The sequence below is a fragment of the Podarcis muralis genome, chromosome 14, assembly GCF_964188315.1.
Source record: "Podarcis muralis chromosome 14, rPodMur119.hap1.1, whole genome shotgun sequence".
In the NCBI taxonomy this organism is placed as follows: domain Eukaryota; kingdom Metazoa; phylum Chordata; class Lepidosauria; order Squamata; family Lacertidae; genus Podarcis; species Podarcis muralis.
Genome location: NC_135668.1, coordinates 46,356,349 through 46,376,776, shown reverse-complemented (window position 1 = coordinate 46,376,776; position 20,428 = coordinate 46,356,349). Strand labels below are relative to the sequence as shown.

At 48.2% G+C, this 20,428-nt stretch overlaps 1 protein-coding gene across 1 annotated transcript in view; it reads left to right on the top strand.

The window, feature by feature from the left end:
• The first annotated feature begins 582 nt into the window (after positions 1–582).
• CLCN7 (chloride voltage-gated channel 7) overlaps positions 583–20,428 on the top strand; it is a 36,272-nt gene continuing 16,426 nt past the window's right edge. The window contains exons 1-15 of the mRNA XM_028705886.2: positions 583–786; positions 6,333–6,404; positions 7,477–7,548; positions 8,131–8,196; positions 8,999–9,131; positions 11,161–11,270; positions 11,674–11,754; positions 12,490–12,552; positions 13,474–13,557; positions 14,916–15,009; positions 16,519–16,583; positions 16,702–16,818; positions 17,648–17,702; positions 18,423–18,483; positions 19,841–19,979. Coding sequence (XP_028561719.2) covers positions 667–786; positions 6,333–6,404; positions 7,477–7,548; positions 8,131–8,196; positions 8,999–9,131; positions 11,161–11,270; positions 11,674–11,754; positions 12,490–12,552; positions 13,474–13,557; positions 14,916–15,009; positions 16,519–16,583; positions 16,702–16,818; positions 17,648–17,702; positions 18,423–18,483; positions 19,841–19,979 — 1,332 coding nt within the window. The 5' untranslated portion in view covers positions 583–666. The remainder of the gene's footprint in view (positions 787–6,332; positions 6,405–7,476; positions 7,549–8,130; positions 8,197–8,998; positions 9,132–11,160; positions 11,271–11,673; positions 11,755–12,489; positions 12,553–13,473; positions 13,558–14,915; positions 15,010–16,518; positions 16,584–16,701; positions 16,819–17,647; positions 17,703–18,422; positions 18,484–19,840; positions 19,980–20,428) is intronic.

Below are 20,428 nucleotides of genomic sequence, written 5' to 3'. Positions count from 1 at the left end.
ATAACTCGATACCCTCCAACATTTCTCCAATGAAAATAGGGACATCCTAAGGAAAAGTTGGACATTCTGGGATCAAATCAGAAACCGGGAAGACTTCTATAAATCAGGGATGTCCCTGGAAAATAGGGACACTTGGAGAGTCCGCTATTTATTTATTAACTTTGTATGCCTCCTTTCCTCCGAAGATCCGAGGGCGGTTCACAGCATTAAAAAAAATTAAATAAACTGCCATAATTTTTTGTTGGGAGTCAATGTCTCTCACAGGGTGCTTTTATTTATTTTCAGAGAGAAAAGACACAGGGGCTCAGGAACTGCTGCAACGATTCCCGCGCTCTGCACATGCTCAGGATAAAAGCAAAAAAATAAGCATGATCCAAGACTGGTCAGATTAAAAATTTAAAACGTTGTTAAAATGATAAGCGCTAAAAGTGAAAATAAAGCCTATACTAATACTGCCCAGGAATGAAAGCACACAAAAAGTGCATGTGTTGGGGGAATCCTGAGGACTACAACTCCCATGATGCCGCGGGAAGGGGAGTCGGGGCGGGGCTTTGGAGGCGAGTCACGTGCCCCTCCGCCGGCTGCGGGGACGGGTCACATGACCGCTGGCTCGTGGTTTCTTCGCGGGGCATCCCCGGCCTCCTGTCTCCGCTGGCCGGACTGGCGATGGCGAACGTGGCCAAGATGGTGTCGTGGTCCGGCCGGGAGGGCGAGGCGGAGGGCCAAGGCGAGGCCACGCCGCTGCTCAACGGCACGGGCGGAGGGGCCGCCGCCCCGCCCCGCCAGGTGAGCGCCGAGCCGGGGAGCCTCCAGCAGCAGGCGAAGTCTACTTTACTGCTGCCCCGGGACGTTATGGTTGTAAAACTCCGCTCATCCGCCTGACAGCTGTGAGACGATGCCTGGAGTCGACCCCTCCAAGGGCTCGATTGGTGGGAGTGGGAGGGGCGGTGTTCCTGAGCATGTCCAGAGTGCCTTTCCGGAATGAAGAATTGAAAGGCTCGCCTCCAGGCCGGAGAGTTGTTTCAGCAGCTAGTGAGCCCAGGAGCCCCTTCTTAAGGCAGTCATCCCCCTGTGTGGCTGCCTCTGGACTGCCCAGGGTGTGTGTGTCTGCTGCAGTCTGTGTCTGCCTGCTTGTGTGTGTGTGTGACTGGCCGCTGCCCCTACTAGAGGCAGGATGCTTGGTTGAAAAGGGTCTCTGGCCTGATCCAGCTGGACCTGAACACTGCTGGGGGTGGGGTGGGGACGAGTCTGTCTGCATTATTCCTGCATTGCAGGGGGTTGGACTAGATGACCCTTGGGGTCCCTTTCAACCGTAAAATCCTACGACACGAGCATAGGGGCTGCCCGTGTCACCTGCTCTTTTGTGGCTTCGTTGTCACCTTTGCTTGGACCCAGGGTGCATTCTCAGTTCCATGGCACAGCTGTGACACGCATGACGTCTCGGGTGCCTTGTCATCTTGGGTGAGGGGACAGCATATAAACATTCTGAATACACAAATAAGTAAAAGCAAGTATAAAGCGTGCTCTGAGCATGTGCAAAGTGCTTCCCCCTCACACGTCAGGGGAAACGGGTGGCCACTTCTCAGGTAATGAATTTGAGCGGGGTCTGCAGCCTCCACATTCAGGTGCATCTGAGTCTGGTTCCTGGATTTGCTCCCTCTTTCGTCCTGGCACAACTTGGCTCTAGCCTGACCTAGACGAGAATCATTTCCCCAGATTCCCCAGATGGTTTCAGAGGTGAGTTATAAGCGTACTGCTTGCTTGTCTATAGGGAAGGGGCTCTAAGCTCAGTGGTTAGAGCATCTGCTTTGCATGCAGAAGGTCTCACGTTCAACGTCTGGCATCCAGGTAGGGCTGGGTTTTGCCTGTTGAAAAACCCAGAGTTCCAGTTGGTGCAGATAGGCAGACCCATGATCAGATTCACTATGTGCTTATTTAATTTAGACCATTAATCCGAAGCATGAAGAATAGACTGTTACTTTAATGTTATGGCAATGACCATCTCTTGTCTGAAACTGGACGGGCCATTGGTCTGGCCACAATTATGCCTGCTTCTTGTGTTCATTTGTTTATTGCATTTAACAAGCAGTTCAAGACAGCATACTTTACTTTCCCCACCTCCTCATTTATACAACCCCGTGAGCCATGGGTGTAGCCAGGATTTATGTTTGGGGTTGGGGCAGGACACCCAAATTCTCTTCCTGGCTTTGTCTAGCAGATTCAGAATGAAATGTCTCAACAGCGGTGGTTTCAAATTATTTTCTTTTGACCCCGATTGTTCAGAAAAATCTGTCAAAATCTTTCTGCAGTTTCTATTTGAGTTAAGTATTTTTATTTATTTACTTGATTGGGGGGCAGCTCTCCCCTGTCCCCCCTAACTACACCAATGCTGTGAGCTACATTAGGTTGGCCCAGGGAGCTCTGGACGCAATACTGCTCCTAAGATTTCAGATTAAAACTGCAGAGTGGAAGGAAAGGAGGGCCTTTTTCTGCGTCTCCCCTTCTAGCTACTCTCTGGAGACCAGAGAAGAGACCCTCTTAAGAATATTAGGGGGGTGAGCAGGGGAAGGACTAGACCATGTGAAAAATGAACATAAGATTTTAGCTGCAGTTCATTCATTTTGTATTCTTGTTATTAAAAAACTGCGCCTAGACATTCAGTTGTTGCGCCCGTAACCTAGGTTTAAGGTGCCATTTAGCTCCTAGTTTTCATATGTCAGTTTCTAACACTGATAGATAGTGACCTTTTCTCAGCACCAATCATCAGCTGGGTGTTGGGGACTGAATAGTTCTGGTCTCAAAGCACCCAAAGCCGTAGCAATTAGCTGATGGACAATTTTGCAAAAGTTGGGCATTTCCCCATTTCAGGCTCCCAGCTAGTGAGTTGTGTCTCTGCAAGTTTTAATAACCACCCTCTTGTTTCAGCCCATTCAGAGTTTTGAAGGAGCAGCTCACAGCTTCCCCTGAGTGTTGACATTATAAACACGGAGACTTTACACTCAACAATTGATTTGATCGTTCCCAATCTTGCTCTGAGTGCAAGGCAGTTGTCTCTGTTCTTTTGGAGTCTCATGAGGTCAAGCTGGCAGCAGTGTGGTTAAATATATGAAACGCTGTGATTTACCCCCCTAGCTAAAATACATTCCCTTCTTAACCAAGTCAAAGTGTTGCATTATATTTTGGAATGTCACATGTTGGTAGTCAGGCTTCACGTGCCTTACCTCGAAAGAGGAAATTTCCCACAATAAATGTGTTGTTTTTGGCCTTCTGAGACCGTTTTTATCTCTGCAGATCTTTTTGTTTTTGGGAAGTATTTACAACAACAAAATTGTTGTAAGCTGCTTTTGGAAGACTATGGCGGGGGGGGGGGGAAAGCACGTGCATATGTTAGTATTATTCCTGCTGCTCAAGAATTGCCTCTTTCCCCTAAGTGAGCTTGACAGAGTGCTTTCTTCTACCTCTGAGATCTTGAATGATCAGAACTAAGAGCTCCAGCATCAGGGAATCTATCATAAAAGGCCTGGATGAAGAACACTGCCTTAGATCTCCTTGATTGTGAACAGTTTGCACGTCATTTTGCTCGTTTGGCAGTTTGCCAGCCCACTTAATAAATTAAGAATTGAGGAGGAATCGCTCCCGGAACAGACTGTCGCACGGCCTAAATATGGGGATTATGTTTGCACATCTCTGCATCCCAAATTGAGCTTTGGGGCCTCTGCCCCCCACCCCAATCGTACACCTCCAAGACCAGGAGATTGTCTTGTTCCAGATGTGCCCCTCTGCCCCAAAGCTTTGCTATTGTTTGAGTTTCTTCCTGGCTGCTCAGGAAGTTCTCTAGGGAACTGGGAGCCAAGTCCGTCCATTTTAGGATGCCGCGTTTGACTTGGAAAGGTGAAATGCTGTCTCTGTGTGTGTCTACATAATCAGATGCTGGGAATTGTGATGGTTTGTGCTCCCTTGAATTCTTTGTTTCCCAAGTGCTCTGATGCTGTGCAGAGCAACTCCTCTGTCCAGCAGTTATCAGCCAGCATTTTAAAAATTCTTTAACCCCCTTTTTAAGCTAGCAGTGAACTGAGTGACCCATGACCAAGAACTGGAAATTCAGCGCCTCTCATTCAAGTTCTTGTCTTTCAAACTAGCAAGCTGTGACTTGCTGATGTTGACTCCTTTCCAGTTGACATAGATTGTTGCTTTTTCATTTTATTTCTTAAAAATTATATACTGCTTGATTGTAATAAAACCTCAAAGCGGTTGACAAAAAGACTTCCGTGGGCTTTGTTTTCGTTGCATAAGGAGACGGAATATCTGAACTATGATGTCTTAAATTCCTTCAGCGTTACATGTTTTGTTTTTTCCTTCTGTTTTTTCCCTTCTAAAATTATTTCAATGCCCCTCCCTTGGGTTTCATAACATCCAGGTTGACGCGCAGTTAATAATATATAAAAGGACAACAGCACAAAGCAGTGCATCTGATGAAGTCCTACTCTGAGTAGATCCATTGGAATGGATAGAATAAATTAGTGATGTCTGTTAATTTCAAGGGGTCTAGCATTGGATAGAAGCCACAGATTGGGGGAGGGGATGCAGATCAGTGTTCGAAATTAGCCAGGCGCATTTTGGCCACTAGGTATTGGCCACTAGGATGTGGGTGGCGCTGTGGTCTAAACCACAGAGCCTAGGGCTTGCCAATCAGAAGGTTGGCGGTTTGAATCCCCTCGATGAGGTGAGCTCCTGTTGCTTGGGCCCTGCTCCTGCCAACCTAGCAGTTTGAAAGCACGTCAAAGTGCTAGTAGATAAATAGGTACCGCTCCGGCGGGAAGGTAAACGGCGTTTCCGTGCGCTACTCTGGTTCACCAGAAGCGGCTTAGTCATGCTGGCCACATGACCTGGAAGCTGTCTGCAGACAAATGCCGGCTCCCTCAGTCAGTAAAGCGAGATGAGCGCCGCAACTCCAGAGTCGCTCGTGATTGGACTTAACTGTCAGGGGTCCCTTTACCTTTTTATCAGCCAGTTGCAACCAAGTGAAGATGCCTGGGCGCCAGTATGGCACCTGACATCTCTGTAATCTAGAGATGCATGCCTTGGGATCGTTGGATCTGGACTGTTTTCACACACTAGCAGCACATCCTGTAGAATTCTATTGGTTTATTTTATCTGTACAATCAGAATACATTTCTGGAACCAAAAGGCTTTTTCTGAGCGGAAGCAGTCACCATTAAGGAAAAGAGGCTGGAATAGGCCAATACATATGTGGACTGCCCCTGGATAAAGTGACTTTTATTCTTTAAGTTCTCAGTGTTCTTACCCTAGCTCATGGTTGTCATCTGAACTAGCCAGATGTTTAACTGAATACAGTGGTACCTCGGGTTACATACGCTTCAGATTAAAGACTACGCTAACCCAGAAATATTACCTCGGGTTAAGAACTTTTCTTCAGGATGAGAACAGAAATCGTGCTCCGGTGGTACGGCAGCAGCAGGAGGCCCCATTAGCTAAAGTGGTGCTTCAGGTTAAGAACAGTTTCAGGTTAAGTACGGTCCTCCGGAATGAATTAAATACTTAACCGGAGGTACCACTGTACACGCGCGCGCACACACACGTATGTATGTATGTATGTATGTATGTACACACACAAACATATATATTCACAGGACCATCCCTCTTCATATTTATTTTATTTATTTAATAGAATTTATACACCGCTTAACTGTAAACAAAAACCTCAGAGTGGTTTACGAAAAAGATAATAAACCTATCAACAATTTTCTTGTCCTTGCAGTTTGTTTTAGATTCTTTTTAATATTGATTTTTAAAACTTTTGTGACCTTCCCCTTGGGGGAACGGTACGTGAGAAATAAAATTAATTGTAGTAACATTTATTTTAAATGCAGTGGTACCTCAGGTTAATTACTTAATTCGTTCCGGAGGTCTGCTCTTAACCTGAAACTGTTCTTAACCTGAAGCACCACTTTAGCTAATGGGGCCTCCCGCTGCTGCCGCCGGGCGATTTCTGTTCTCATCCTGAAGCAAAGTTCTTAACCCAAGGTACTATTTCTGGGTTAGCAGACTCTGTAACCTGAAGCATCTGTAACCTGAAGCGTCTGTAACCCGAGGTACCACTGTATTCCTGTTGCCTTCCTATCCACATATGCAGCTAACCCAGCCATTTACAAACACAGCAGTCCAAATGGCAAGGGTTTGGTAACCAACTGTGGAAGGACAGGACCATGAAAATAACTTGCCATTTCATCTAAGGATGAGGCTTTACCTGAGGCCTGGTAGCTGATTCCTCTGACTGACTGACTGACATGCCTGTTTTTTTGCCCCCTCAGCTCACCCCATCCTCTTCTTCCTTGCGACTCGGGCGCATGAGCTACGTGGACCTCGACGACGAACATGAACCAGTAAGTGAGCATTGCAGAGGGGCAGCCAAGAGGCCGCTGGGTAGCACTCAGAAACTGCCTCGGAGGGGACATTTCGGGCATCCTCTAGAGCAGCGGTTCTCAACCTGTGGGTCCCCAGATGTTGGACTACAACGCCCACCATCCCTGACCACTGGTCATGCTGGCTAGGAATGATGGGAATTGTAGTCCACCAACATCTGGGGACCCACAGGTTGAGAAACACTGCTCTAGAGCATGGATAGGCAAACTAAGGCCAGTCCAATCGTCTTCTAAATCCAGCCCTCAGCGTGTTTTTACATGAGTAGAATGTGTCCTTTTATTTAAAATGCACCTCTGGGTTGTTTGTGGGGCATTGGAATTCGTTCATTATTTTTTTTCCTAAATATAGTCCAGCCCCCCACAAGGTCTGAGGGACAGTGGGCCGGCCCCCTGCTGAAAAGGTTTGCTGACCCCTGCTCTAGAGAAGGGAGAAACTTTTTGTTGAGCCTGAGGGCCACCTTCCTTCCTGGACAACCTCCTGAGGACTGCATGTCGCTGGTGGGCGGGGCCAGAAGCAAAAATTGGCGTGGCAACGCATGCAGTTTTTCCTATTTATGCACTAGGATAGTTTCTCTTCTCTCTCACACACACCCCTCCCAAGGTTCACATGGAGAGGCCTGGAGGGCCAGATTTGGCCCCCGGCCCTGAGGTTGTGCTTCCAAGTTGAGGGCTGATAAGACAACCCCCACCCCACCCTGGTGCCCTTCAGATGTTCTGGACTACGGTTCCCATCTGCCGCAGGCTCCAGAACATCTGGAGCTCACCAAGTTTGAGAAGGCTGCACCTCAGCCCTGAAACCTAAGGCCTAGCCAGGTATTTAGAATGCTGAGGTGTTTTGGGGGTCTGTTGCTGGTTTCCATTTTTCGAATGTTTTAATTGCTTTTATGAATGATCTCACTGCTCTTATTATTTTTGCAAGCTATTTTGAGGTTTCCTACGATCAGGTGGCGTGTTGATTTCGTGAAATAAAAAAATAAAACGAACCCAGTTTTTGATAGGCGCCGTTAAGAATCGTGACGATTGTTTCTTGCAGGTAATGGATCCGCCTCGGGCACACCCTAATGAGATCCCACACAGCGAGAAAGTCCTCTCTCTCAAGTACGAGGTGGGCACCCAGCTTAAGGTTCCAACTGGAAAGGAACTGGCGTGCGATGGTGGGAACGTTGGTTATAACCTGGGAGATCTACCCACCACCCGGGAGAGCTATCCAGCAGATTTTGCAAACAATAAACCCACAAAGGTTATGGAGAGGTCTGCTCGTCCTTGTTTGTTTATTTTGCACAGAGATGTGGATCCTGTAACCCTCTGGATGTATACGAATCTTGTTAACTAATAATTCAACTGGTTAAACTAATAAAAAGCTGCAGCATTTGGTTGTTTTTCTGGGCTGGGCAAGGGGGAAGAGGCTTCAATTCTGCTCAGTGCAAGGCGCAAGGGAGGTAAAGAACATTCTGTCCTTCCTCCACTGATTCGCCCTCCATGGAATTCCTGTTCGCCTATGGCGATCAGGCGACTACTACTTGAATACAAGGCTGCATGAGGGCATTGGTGGGATGGTGCAATCTTGGAAAGTGCTGCTTTTAGTAAGTTTTGAGGCAAAGTGAGCCTTTCCCGAGCAGGCTGCATTCCCCTGGCTTCCTGTTTCTATTTTCTCACTTCCCTTCTCTCTCTTTTTTTGCTGGTTAAGAGCTTGGACTATGACAACTGTGAGAACCAGCTGTTCTTGGATGAAGAGAAGAGGATCAAACATACGGTCAGTCCATCTCCAGGGCCGAAGGATTGCTGTGGGGCTCCTCCTGCAAAATCTCAGATCTCGTTATGTGTACGCCTCCCTCCCCACATCCAAAAGTCCACATTTTAAAAATACAGCGGAACCTAATCTGTTGTTGATGTGCAATATCCAACTGAATTCTACTCAGAGTAGACACATTGAAAATAATGTAATATCCCTTGATTTCTACTCCATATGACTCATGTTTGACACAGCCCAGTATTATTTAGTCAGCTTATTAGTCGCTTGCTACACAGAGAGCCTCTAAGTGACTTACAAAACATTTTAAAGCATCGCGTAAAATCGGGAAGAAAGAGCAATGCATTGCAATAAAAACCATGCGAAAATCCACAAAAAATGTCAGTAATGGAAGCCATCATCCAGCTACATAATAACTTTTATAAAAGTTATTTTAAGCATTTTTTTCAATTTGTTATGTATCATTTCCCATAATGCTTTTTATTACCTTACAAGACCACATATGATAAAAGCTGCCTTCTTTTTCTTTACATTTCCAGCAGATATTTGTACTTGTCTTATACATTTTTGCTAGCTAGTAAGTCAAACACCAACGGTATTTATCATTTTCATATAATTTTCTTTCCAACGCACAGCACGCCGAAAATTTTAAATCCATTTCCCATAGCCTTTCCCAAGATGAAAGTCGAATATTATGCCCCAGATAAAGAAGTGATTTATATTAGGCCGCTCATAAATGGAATTGTGTCAGTAAGAAGCAGCCTAATAAGGCAGACCGCTCTGATTGCAACTTCTTCGAACGCAGGCGTTCCGGACGGTGGAGATTCGGCGGTGGGTCATCTGCGCCATGATCGGGATCCTCACCGGCCTCGTTGCTTGCTTCATCGACATTGTGGTGGAATACATTGCTGGCCTGAAATACAAAGTGGTGAAGGGCAGTATCCTTTGAGTGCAGGGCAGCCGCAGAGTATATTTCCGCGCTGCCTACAGTGGGCACGCTCCCGAGGGGGGCATGGCGCGGAGGGTGCCCTCCCAGGCACGGGATAGCTGCTCTGATGCCCGGAGCGGCGCGTGCACCCTGCAGCCGGGGGCAGAGCAAGCCATTCATGGGGGTGGAGCGAGCCCCCCATGGCGGACATTCGGTGCACTGCCCACCCGCAACTCCCAAACCTCCCCCAAGCTGTCAGAACAAAGGGGGAAGGGGGTTATGCCGCCGGCAAAGTGGCGCAGCTCTGCCCCCTTACCCCGAGGGCTTGGGGCAGGGTTGGGAGTCATGGGCGGGCAGTGCGCCGAATGTCACCCCCCCTCAGTGAGGGCACCCGGGGCGGTCCGCCCCCGCCTCCCCCCCCTTCCTACAACCCTGGTGCAGGGCCGTCATGAGGCGTTTTGCTGCCTGCGGGCGAAGGACAGGAGGGCTCCTTCGCCATGTGCTGTGGAATCAGACAGAATTGTGTCGTCCGCCATCCCTGAAGGTGGTAGAATAGCTTGGATGGCCAGCATGGGGCTGATGGGAGTTGGAGTTCAGAATATCTGCAGTGTACCAGGTGGACGTAGGTGAAAAAGTATAAAACACATTCCCATACTAACATGACTGTATCCAGCTGAGGCCTGCCTTCTTTTACACCAGGGCTGGGCGACGTTAGATATTTCAACATTGCGCTGTATGTCGCCAGCCAGACGTCGCGGTTTGGCGATATACCACAATGTTGAAACAAGCTTCATTGGCTCCAGCCGGCTAGACCGGGCTTCCTGAAACTTGGCCCTCCAGATGTTTTTGCCCTACAACTCCCATGATCCCTAGCTAGCAGGACCAGTGGTCAGGGATGATGGGAATTGTAGTCTCATCTGGAGGGCCAAGTTGGAGGAAGCATGGGCTAGATACAGGGTGAAACGGCCGCTGCTCTCACTGCCGGACTTGGGGCCCTTTCACCCCAGCGCCTCGCAGGCTAGGGCCAATGTAGTTGGCCCTGGCTGCTGCTCAGCTGGGGGCTGGAGGACTCCCCCCACTTCAGCTGAGTGAGCCCTGAAACCTCAGCAACATCGGGGTTTGCTCAGTTGTAGCCTAGAAGAAGTTCCCCCCACTCCATCTGCAGCATCAGATCGCTCAGATGCGGTGGGGGGAGACTTCTTCCGGCCCCCAATCTGAGCGATCTGACACCACAGCAGCATCAGGCTTTGTGCAGCTGGGGCATAGAAGAAGCCTCCCACCCACCCCTGCTGAGCGATTGGGGTCGCTCAGATGAGGGGGGACAGTTTCACGGAGCCCCCACCCCACTGCCAGCTTGGGCAAGCCAGTGCCAGACTGGGGGCTCCGCTAAATGCTTGGCAGAAGGGAGCAGCAATCGGGCGCCCATCAGCTGAGCAGTTTGAAGATAATAATAATAATAAATTTTATTTATACCCCGCCCTCCCCAGCCAAGACCGGGCTCAGGGCGGCTAACACCAGGTATAAAAACAATTGATTAAAATACAACTTAAAAACAGGATTAAAATACAACATTAAAATGCAGCCTCATTTCAGTAAACTCAAATCAAAAACTTTTGGGGATGAAAACGTAAAATCTTCACCAAGGCCAACTATCCAGACTGGTCCTACGTGGGCCAGAAAAAAGCCAGGGAAGTCCCCAAATAGGAGGGAGGAACCGATGCAGCTTGTTTCTCCCTCTGCTCCGTATGAGGAGCAGACCGTGATACATATTTCACTCAGCAGTATATCACTGGTGAAACCGCCGTGCTTCCAAATCCCCTTGCTAGCAGCACCCTCTGGATGAAGCTGCGCCCCTGGCAGAGGGACTCAGGAGCATAACGGTTTCATCACCGATATACCGCTTAGTATTGCAGTCTGCTCCTCATACCGGTCCTGGGCGATATGTCGATATATCACCCATGCCTATTTTACACACATCCCGCCCTCTCCCCAAATCCATGGCCAGATATTGTTTTCCCCTTTTAACCTGCTTTCCTCAGATATTGACAAATTCACCAAGACAGGCGGCTTGTCCTTCTCTCTGCTGCTCTGGGCCACGCTGAACGCGAGCATTGTGATGGTCGGGGCCGTTATCGTTGCTTTTATTGAGGTAAGGCCTCTGCCTGGGTCTCTCGCCCGCACCGCCATTTTGCAATTCGCGCCTTGCCAAAGGGTGATGCTCCCAATGAGTTTCATGATCCCGTTTCTTCCTCGCCTTTCCTTCAAGGAGCCATACGCGCTTTACACACCCCATTTTAACTCTCACAACCACCTTGTGAGGTAGCTAATACTGCAAGAGGCAGTGACTGGCCCAAGGTCACCCAGGGAGCTTTGCAGCTGAGGGGAGGATTCGAACCCAGGCCCTAGTTCGGCATCCAAACCGTGACGCCACACTGCCTCTTACGATTTGCATGTGGAGGGTAATACGTAGCGACTGCCCAGTCTCGGAGCTGTTCGAATGACAGAAATACACCCAAGCAAACTTATTTTCCCTGTTGTTGTTTTTCTTGTAGCCTGTGGCAGCTGGTAGTGGAATACCTCAGATCAAGTGCTACCTCAATGGAGTTAAGATCCCCCACGTGGTCCGGCTGAAGGTGAGAGAGGGAGGACAGGTTGTGCCTGGCCATTTTCAGAGTGTCCCTCCTTTCCCCTGATCCACCTGAGACTTTTATGAGGGAAAGTTGCCCCTCCACTTCCTTAGTGAGAATATTTTGTGTGTGTGTGTGTGTGTGTGTGTGTGTGTAAAAAACTGGACCTGAAAAATGGCCCATTTCTCTGCCACACATCCAAATATGTTGCTAGACGTGTCTGTCTCCGTTATGGGATCTGCTGCTTTTCACCTAGCGCCCTATTTGCACTACGCATTTGAAGCCAGTATCATGCTGCTTTTAAACAACTATGGCTTCCCCCAAAGGATTCTGGGAAGTGTGTTTTGTTCAGAGTGCCGAGAGTTTCCAGGAGAGCCCTTTTCTCCCTCACAGAACTACAGTTCCCGAGCGGTTTTAAGAGTCAGTCCCTCTTGCCAGGGAGCTCTGGGAATTGTAGCTCTGTGAGGGAAATAAGGATCAGCGAACTAGTTCACTTGTCTGGTGACAAAGATGGGAGTAGTTATCTCGCCTCACTTCCTTTGGAACGAGAGTCCGTGTTTTGGTTCGGTGCCTGTTTCTTTTCTGGCGAGATCTTTGAAGGTTAAACGTGGACTCCTCTCTTGCGTCAGCTCAGCGCTTTGCGGCTGAGGGAACTGAGCATAGGAGCCCAGAGTTCAGTCCAAAATGGGAACTTAATAATAATAATAATAACAATAACAACAAAATCTCCTTTCTTTGTAGACGCTGGTGGTTAAAGTCTGTGGTGTGATTTTCTCTGTGGTCGGAGGCCTGGCGGTCGGAAAGGTAACTGAGGAGAGGAAGCAGAAACTTCACCCCCAAAGGCATCTGCTACTGTCTTTCCTACCTAACAATTCCACCTCCCGGCTATTTTGCATTGCATCCTGGGAAGGTTTCTGCTTGGCAGCCATTGCTCTCAACGGCGCTTCTTCGTTAGCCTTTGCCCTTGCCATTTGTTACTGGCCTGTACCCAACTTCCACCTCAGGATCGTGGTGAACGAGTCGTGCTTCGTGGCTTTGACAAGGGGAAGAAAAGAAAAGAAAACTTTGCCTCAGGCAGCTTGTTTTGCTGCGATCAGAATCGGTGTTTAGGGAGATGTTGCGCCAACATAAGAACCTGCCAAGTCAGGCCAGTAGCTCATCTGGTATAATAATAATAATAATAGTAATTTTATTTATACCCCACCCTTCCCAGTTCAGGAAACTGGGCTCAGGGCGGCTAACAACAAATATAAAACACTTAATTGATGCAACAAAAACAGCATAAAATATAGTATAAAACGTGAATAACAATAAATCAAAAATCAAATTAATGTAAGATAAAAAATAAAAAAATAAAACCTACATATAGCAACAGTGTTTTGTGTTGTGTAGGCTCCTATGATGTAAGTAAAGGCCCCTGCTTGCTAGCTTACTCACTAAAATATCACTGGTTTGCTCCTTTCTATATATAGGGTGCCTACAATCTGCATGGACTGGGTGCAAATGGCTTTAGATACCTATTAGGTCCACAAATTAGCATATAGCATATATTCAACACTAAAAAACAGCAACAATTTGTTGTTGTCAAAGGACAGCTGGACATATAAAGGGCCCATTACCTTCAGGAGCTTAGGGCCTCATCAAACCTAAATCCGGCCCTGCTTGGAGCACAGTCTTGCAAGCCAGCTTCTACCTCCCTCTAAGTTCTGCTTCTCTTGGTTTCAGGAAGGGCCGATGATTCACTCTGGAGCTGTCATCGCAGCTGGCATATCTCAAGGACGGTCAACTTCTCTGAAGAGAGACTTCAAGGTTCGTTTCCTACAAGTGGGTTGCTTGCGCTGGGTTTCCAGCCCCCGCAGGCCAGGACCTCCTCACTGAGTGGCGGCTGCCGCTGTCTCTCATAGCCCCGATCCTGGTAACAGATGTTGGAGATGCCAGGGGGCAGGTATGAGGCCTGCCTCTCTCCCTCTTCTCAAGCTTAAAGCATTTGCACCCCACCCGCTAACCAAATGGGCATACTCAGGTTGCAGAACCTGCGTCGCAGAAGAGTCTCTGCCCTCTAGCATGAAACTGCATAAACAGACATAGCATGCGAGGAAAAAGGGATGGGGAGGGAAGAGGGGAGTAGCAAGTTCAGACACCTGATTTTAACATCACAGTTCTTTCAGCAGAGTTGCCTAGTTCTGCCTGTGCAGATGCTGACTGCCTGGGAGAGCAACCAACAGGCCAACACAAGCCTCCCATCAGATCTGTGAGCAGAGCAAGTGACATTGTCTGGACCAAGAGGAAGGCAGTTGTTGCTGCCACACTCATGGCCAGAAACAATAACAACGTGAAAAACTTTATGGAATAATTCAAAGCATCAAAACTAGCAAACTGAAGTCTCTGAAAGTTTCTGAATAGATATAATGAAAAATACTCTGGAACAGTGCTCATGTGATTATGTGACTACAGTTGACTACATAATCGCATGAGCACTGTTCCAGAGTATTTTTCATTATATCTATTCGAAAACAAATTGGTTAATGAAAAAATTACATATCTTTCTACTTGCAAGTGTTGAACTAATCGGCTGATGAAGAATTCAACGAAACAGTAGTTGTTATCTGGAAACACTGTTCAGCAGAGTTCAGAGTTGGACATCAGAATTGGACATTTGCTGATTATACAAAGCTTCACAGCTTGCTATCTGCCGGGAAAAGTCTGTCACCGTGAGTCATTTAAGGACTTTCAGAGACTTCAGTTGGTTTGTTTTGAAGTTTTGAATTACTGTATTCCATAAATTTTTCACATTGTTTCTGGCCATCGTGTTGCTTTTGATATTGCTGACTGATATTTTGCAGCACAGGGGTTGGTTTGTTTACCCACTCATTTCCTTGGACAGCTGACCTAATGGCCGTTGGAACCCTTTCAGGAAGGGGTTTGAGGCAGTTGCCCTCCTCCCTCACCGAAGTTGCTTCGCAGTCCTGGGCCGTCTTGGCAAGCTAGCATCCTGCACAGTACACAAAGGAAGCTGCTGGTGGTCTTCGTGATGGGCTCATTCGTGGGGGGGGCGGCATTGCTTGAGTTACTTAGGGGTTGCAGAGCATCCAGGGCTTTTTGCGCTCGTGTGTGTTAAGAGACCCATTCCCAAGTTCTAATCCATTCCGGGCTGTGTTTGCTTTTAGATCTTTGAATATTTCCGGAGGGACACGGAGAAGCGGGATTTCGTCTCCGCCGGAGCTGCTGCTGGCGTCTCGGCTGCCTTTGGGGCTCCTGTCGGTAAAGCGCCTTTTCTTTCCCACGGGCAGAACTAGAGAGGTGTTGGCTGCACTTCATTAGTATTATTGATGACGATAAGCATCGTTGTTATTCCTGTTACTGGTTGCTTTGTCCAAGCGTCTCAGAACGTCTGTGTCTTCTGGCAAAACCGTTTACTGCAATCCATTATGAGCCATGGTGATAACTGTGGTGATAATGATGCTAATACTAGAGAAGTTCATTATATTAATTCAGTAAGCATGCAGCTTTCCTCTTGCTTTACTTGTTCGACTGCAACCTTATGTGGGCAGGGGAAATGAATAAATAAATAGAGAGCCGGGGAAACTCTTAAGACCCTGCCAGAGCCTCGCGCCTCCTTCCCAAAGCCCAGCACCTCATTATCTAGGTTTAAGAAGGCACCCCCCTCTGATTGTTGTTGTTGTTTAGTTGTGTCTGACTCTTCGTGACCCCATGGACCAGAGCACCCCAGGCACTCCTGTCTTCCACTGCCTCCCGCAGTTTGGTCAAACTCATTTTTGTAGCTTTGAGAACACTGTCCAACCATCTCGTCCTCTGTCGTCCCCTTCTCCTTGGGCCCTCCATCTTTCCCAGCATCAGGGTCTTTTCCAGGGAGTCTTCTCTTCTCATGAAGTGGCCAAAGTATTGGAGCCTCAGCCTCAGGATCTGTCCTTCCAGTGAGCACTCAGGGCTGATTTCCTTCAGAATGGATAGGTTTGATCTTCTTGCAGTCCATGGGACTCTCAAGAGTCTCCTCCAGCACCATAATTCAAAAGCATCCATTCTTCGGCGATCAGCCTTCTTTATGGTCCAGCTCTCACTTCCATACATCACTACGGGGAAAACCATGGTTTTCCCCTCCGATTACACAGCCATAAATTGTTGTTGTCGTTGTTGTCATTAATTGTATGCTGCCCTATACCTGCAGATCACAGGGTGTTTCACAAAATAAAATTACAATATAAAAACCAAGAAATACATAATAAATATAATAGCAGAAACAACCAATACAATGGTACCTCTGGTTGCCAACGGGATCCGTTCCGGAGCCCCGTTTGCAACCTGAAAGGAACGCAACCCGCGTCTGCGCATGCGCGGGTCACGATTCATTGCTTCATGCGTGTGATGTCATTTTGCGCGTCTGCGCATGTGTAAGTGGAAAAACCCAGAAGTAACCCTTTCTGGTACTTCCTGGTCTCCACAGTACGCAACCTGAAAACCTGCAACCTGAAGCAAACGTAAAATGAGGTATGACTGTAATCCATTTAAAAGGGCATTAGATGTCGATCAGCCAGAGGCCTAGTTAAAGAGCAACGTTTGGGTGGGGCGCCTAAAGGTATGCAGTGAAGGCGCCAGGCAGACCTCCCTGGGGAGAGCATTCCTCAGACGGGGAGCCACCGCAGAAAAGACCCGTTCTGAATCAGCGCTTGGTGTTCCTACCTTGAGCCGCTCAGCTCTTGCCTCCGGGCGGACAAGCCAAGTCTCACTGGCTCTGCCTTTCCCTCCCACCAGGTGGTGTCCTGTTCAGCTTGGAAGAAGGTGCTTCCTTTTGGAACCAGTTCCTGACCTGGAGGATTGTGAGTCTGGGGGGCTGGGAGAGCTTTCCGAGGGGGGAGGGGGGACTGCAAGGTGAGTCCTCGGCGGACAGACCGACTCTGGGCATGCTCCTCACCGCTCCTCTCTCTCTCTCTGCAGTTCTTTGCCTCCATGATCTCCACCTTCACCCTGAACTCCATCCTGAGCATTTACAAAGGGAATCCCTGGGACCTGTCCAGCCCTGGACTCATCAACTTCGGCCGGTTTGACTCTGAGGTAAAAGGCAACGCCCGTTCGAAGCTTTGCTTCTTCTGCTGCCGCCTCCTCTGGCCTCCACACACGAATTCTCTACGTAACCAGAGAAGGAGTGGAGAGGAGGAGGAGGAGGAGGAGGATAATAATAATAATAATAATAATAATAATAATAATAATAATTTATTATTTTTACCCCGCCTATCTGGCTGGGTTTCCCCAGCCACTCTGGGGTGCTTTCAACAGAATATTGAAATACAATAATCTATTAAACATTAAAAGCTTCCCTAAACAGGGCTGCCTTCAGATATCTTCTAAAAGTCTGGTAGTTGGTTTTCTCTTTGACATCTGGTGGGAGGGTGTTCCACAGGGCGGGTGCCACTACTGAGAAGGCCCTCTGTCTGGTTCCCTGTAAGAAGTCGAAATGAGGGATACAAACGTAAAGGAAGATTATTGTTGTTAAATTGAAAAGTGAGTGTGTGTGTGTGTGTGTGTGTATGGGGTATTGTCCCCTTCTTGAAACTCTGGAGAGCTGCTGCCAGTCAGTGTAGGCTAAGTGGCACCAATGGGCTTGCATCAGCGTAAGGCAGCTTCCTATGTTCCCAATAGCTCATTTGGTAGAGCACGAGACTCTTAACCTCAGGGTCGTGGGTTTGAGTCCCATCCTCCGGGAAAAAGATTCCTGCATTGCAGGGGGTTGGTCTAGATGACCCTCGGGGGTACCTTCCAGCTCTGCAGTTCTATGATATTGTGAAAACATGGTGGCGCAGTAGAAGGCAGTCCCGTCCTTGAGCTGCTTTACTGCTGTCACAGTTTCTGGAGCTCACACCTGCTTTCTTTCTTCCTTTTGCAGAAGATGGGGTACACTTTTCAAGAAATCCCAATCTTCATATTCATGGGAGTGGTGGGTAAGCGCTCCTATTTAAGCAATACGATAATGTGACTTCCCTGTTTGTGCATCGATCCCTTCCCCAGATGTTACTCCGAGGTTGGGGGAGTGTGCATGTGGCCCCCCCCTTTTTTTAAAAAAAGAAATAAGTTCCACCAGTAATGCAGCAGCAAATCTGTCATGGTCAACAGCTAGAAAGGAGCTGTGTCTGTTATCAGCCCAAAGGCCATTTTGGGGCGTGCAGTCCTTTCTCTGTGCCTGTCTTTTCACAGGGCAAAACTCCTCTGTGCTCTGTTGACTCCACAATCCTCTGCATTTCTGCAGAGATTCCAGCATCTGGCAAAGAACTTAATTCCTTAATACCTCGGCCCCTGCACACAATAAAGAACTTTCCTCTGTGGAACTTGGGGGGATTTGCTGGCTTACTGTGAGCCCCAGAAGAAGGGGAGATGGAGGGGGAAGACATGACCCTATGTCTGGGGTGGGCGTAGGATTTTCATGATCTAACAGCAGAGTGGAAATGTAGAGGATATCCTTTGCAAAACTGTTCTCCACCTTGCCTTCATCCCAGTCAGATGCATCATTTATACACAGCTGCCCCAAAGAGAGAGTTATGGGATTTCTGCAACCTACACTGCTAATTTCCTCCGTCCTGATTTGTGTGGTTTTGAGCGGCTGGTTCTTTGCTCTGACTCTGTCAAGACCTATTGTCAGGTGTTTTTCTTCCTCCTGCCTGCAGGTGGAGTTCTTGGAGCCATGTTCAACGCCTTGAACTACTGGCTGACGATGTTCCGCATCAGGTAAAAACCCTGGCAGAAGGTAACCCGGAATATAACAAGCAGCAAACCTCAGACCCAGGGCAAGGACTGGAGTAAAACCCATTGCAGGATGGCTCAAGCCAACTGCTGCACGTCCAACAATGGGTGCCTCTTTAAAAGGCTTTGCATTTCAGCTTTTGACAGCGCCGGGCCCTTTCTTTTGACACAGGGTTCGGAGCTTAGCTCCATTCACAGGCGTCGCTGAGCTGAGCCGCCCAGAATTTGGCTGAACCAGCATTTCAGAGGCTGCTTCACATTCCTGCCTGGATGTTTGTTGGAGCCGGAAACCTGCGATAGTACTTTTGTTTGCGTTCTTCTTTTTTTTATAAAGTCTGGCACACTTCTGCCTTTGTCAGGCCTCTGCTTATTTTCCCCAGATGGCTTCCCTTTTGGGGCGAGGGTTGCTTTTACGGGAGCAAATGAGCTCAGCTCTGCAGCCGCCCACCTTGCTGGAAAGCAACCAGGTCTGGAGAAAGGCCATCTTAATTTTTAGCTAAAGGAAATAACCGAAGTGCCTGGGCAGGAACTCCTTTTTAGGACTTACAGTTCTGGGACTGTGTGGGGTGTGTTTGTGTGTGTGTGTGTGTGTGTGTGTGTGTGTACCTGTTGGAAACAGATGGAATGAATCACAGGCTGCCACTCATCTCCTTAACTCAGTTTTTTATTATTACATTTGCCTCTCACCTCTCCTCCAAGGAGCTCAAGGTGAGATGCACACACCTCTCCCTCCTTATTTAATCCCCAGAACAACCCTGTGAGGTTGGTTAGGCTGAGCGTCAGTGACTGGCCCCCAAGGTCGCCCAGTGACTGATGGAGGGTGCTCCTGTCTCTCCAGTCTCAAAGCAAGATCCAGTTGGCTTCCATATTTGGAATCGGAATATAATAATAATAATAATAATAATAATAATAATAATAATAATAATAATAATAATTTAATATTTATACCCCACCCATCTGACTGGGTCTCCCCAGACACTCTGGGCGGCTTCCAACCAAATATCAAAAACAATACAGCATCAGACATTAAAAACTTCCCTAAACAGGGCCGCCTTCAGGTGTCTTTTAAAAGTAAAATAGTTGTTTATTACCTTGACATCTGCCGGGAGGGCGTTCCACAGGGCAGGTGCCACCACCAAGAAGGCCCTCTCCCTGGTTCCCTGTAACCTCACTTCTCGCAGCAATGGAACAGCCAGAAGGCCATCAGCGCTGGATCTCAGTGTCCGGGCTGGATGATGGGAGAAGGGGCTGCCATCTTGTCCGTTGCTTCAGGTGGCAAAATGCGTTGAGCCGGCCCTGCTCCCTAACCCCTTGTGTTTTTTCTTTTCTTCAAACTCCCCAGGTATATCCACCGGCCGTGCCTGCAGGTCATCGAGGCCATGCTGGTGGGCGCTGTGACAGCGGCTGTGGCCTTTGTCATGATCTACACCTCGGCAGACTGCCAGCCCCTGCAAGGCAGCGGCATGGCCTACTCACTCCAGGTGGGAAACGAGTGGCAGAGGGGGACTGTGGGTGCCGGCTGCCTCCCAGAATGGATGCCTTTGGGCAACGGGGGCTTGAGGCAGGAGAGAAGTGTAGGCAGGTCCGTTAGGCACCTTCTCACCAAGTTCAGTCTTCTGTCAACTGGACCCCACACGCCTCTCTCTTCGCTCACAAAAAGGAAATGAGTTTCCTTCAGCTTCGTCTCAACACTATGCCCTTAAAGCACTTTCTTTCCCTCAAAGAATTCTGGGTATTGTGGGTTTTTTAATAATAATAATAATAATAATAATAATAATACATTTTATTTATACCCTGGCCAGAGCCGGGCTCAGGGTGGCTAACACCAGTAAAATTGCAGTAAATACATAATGGGGGGGGGGGCAATTTAAAATACAGGTTAAAATGCAATTTAAAATGCAGCCTCATTTTAATAGTAGCCCATAGATCA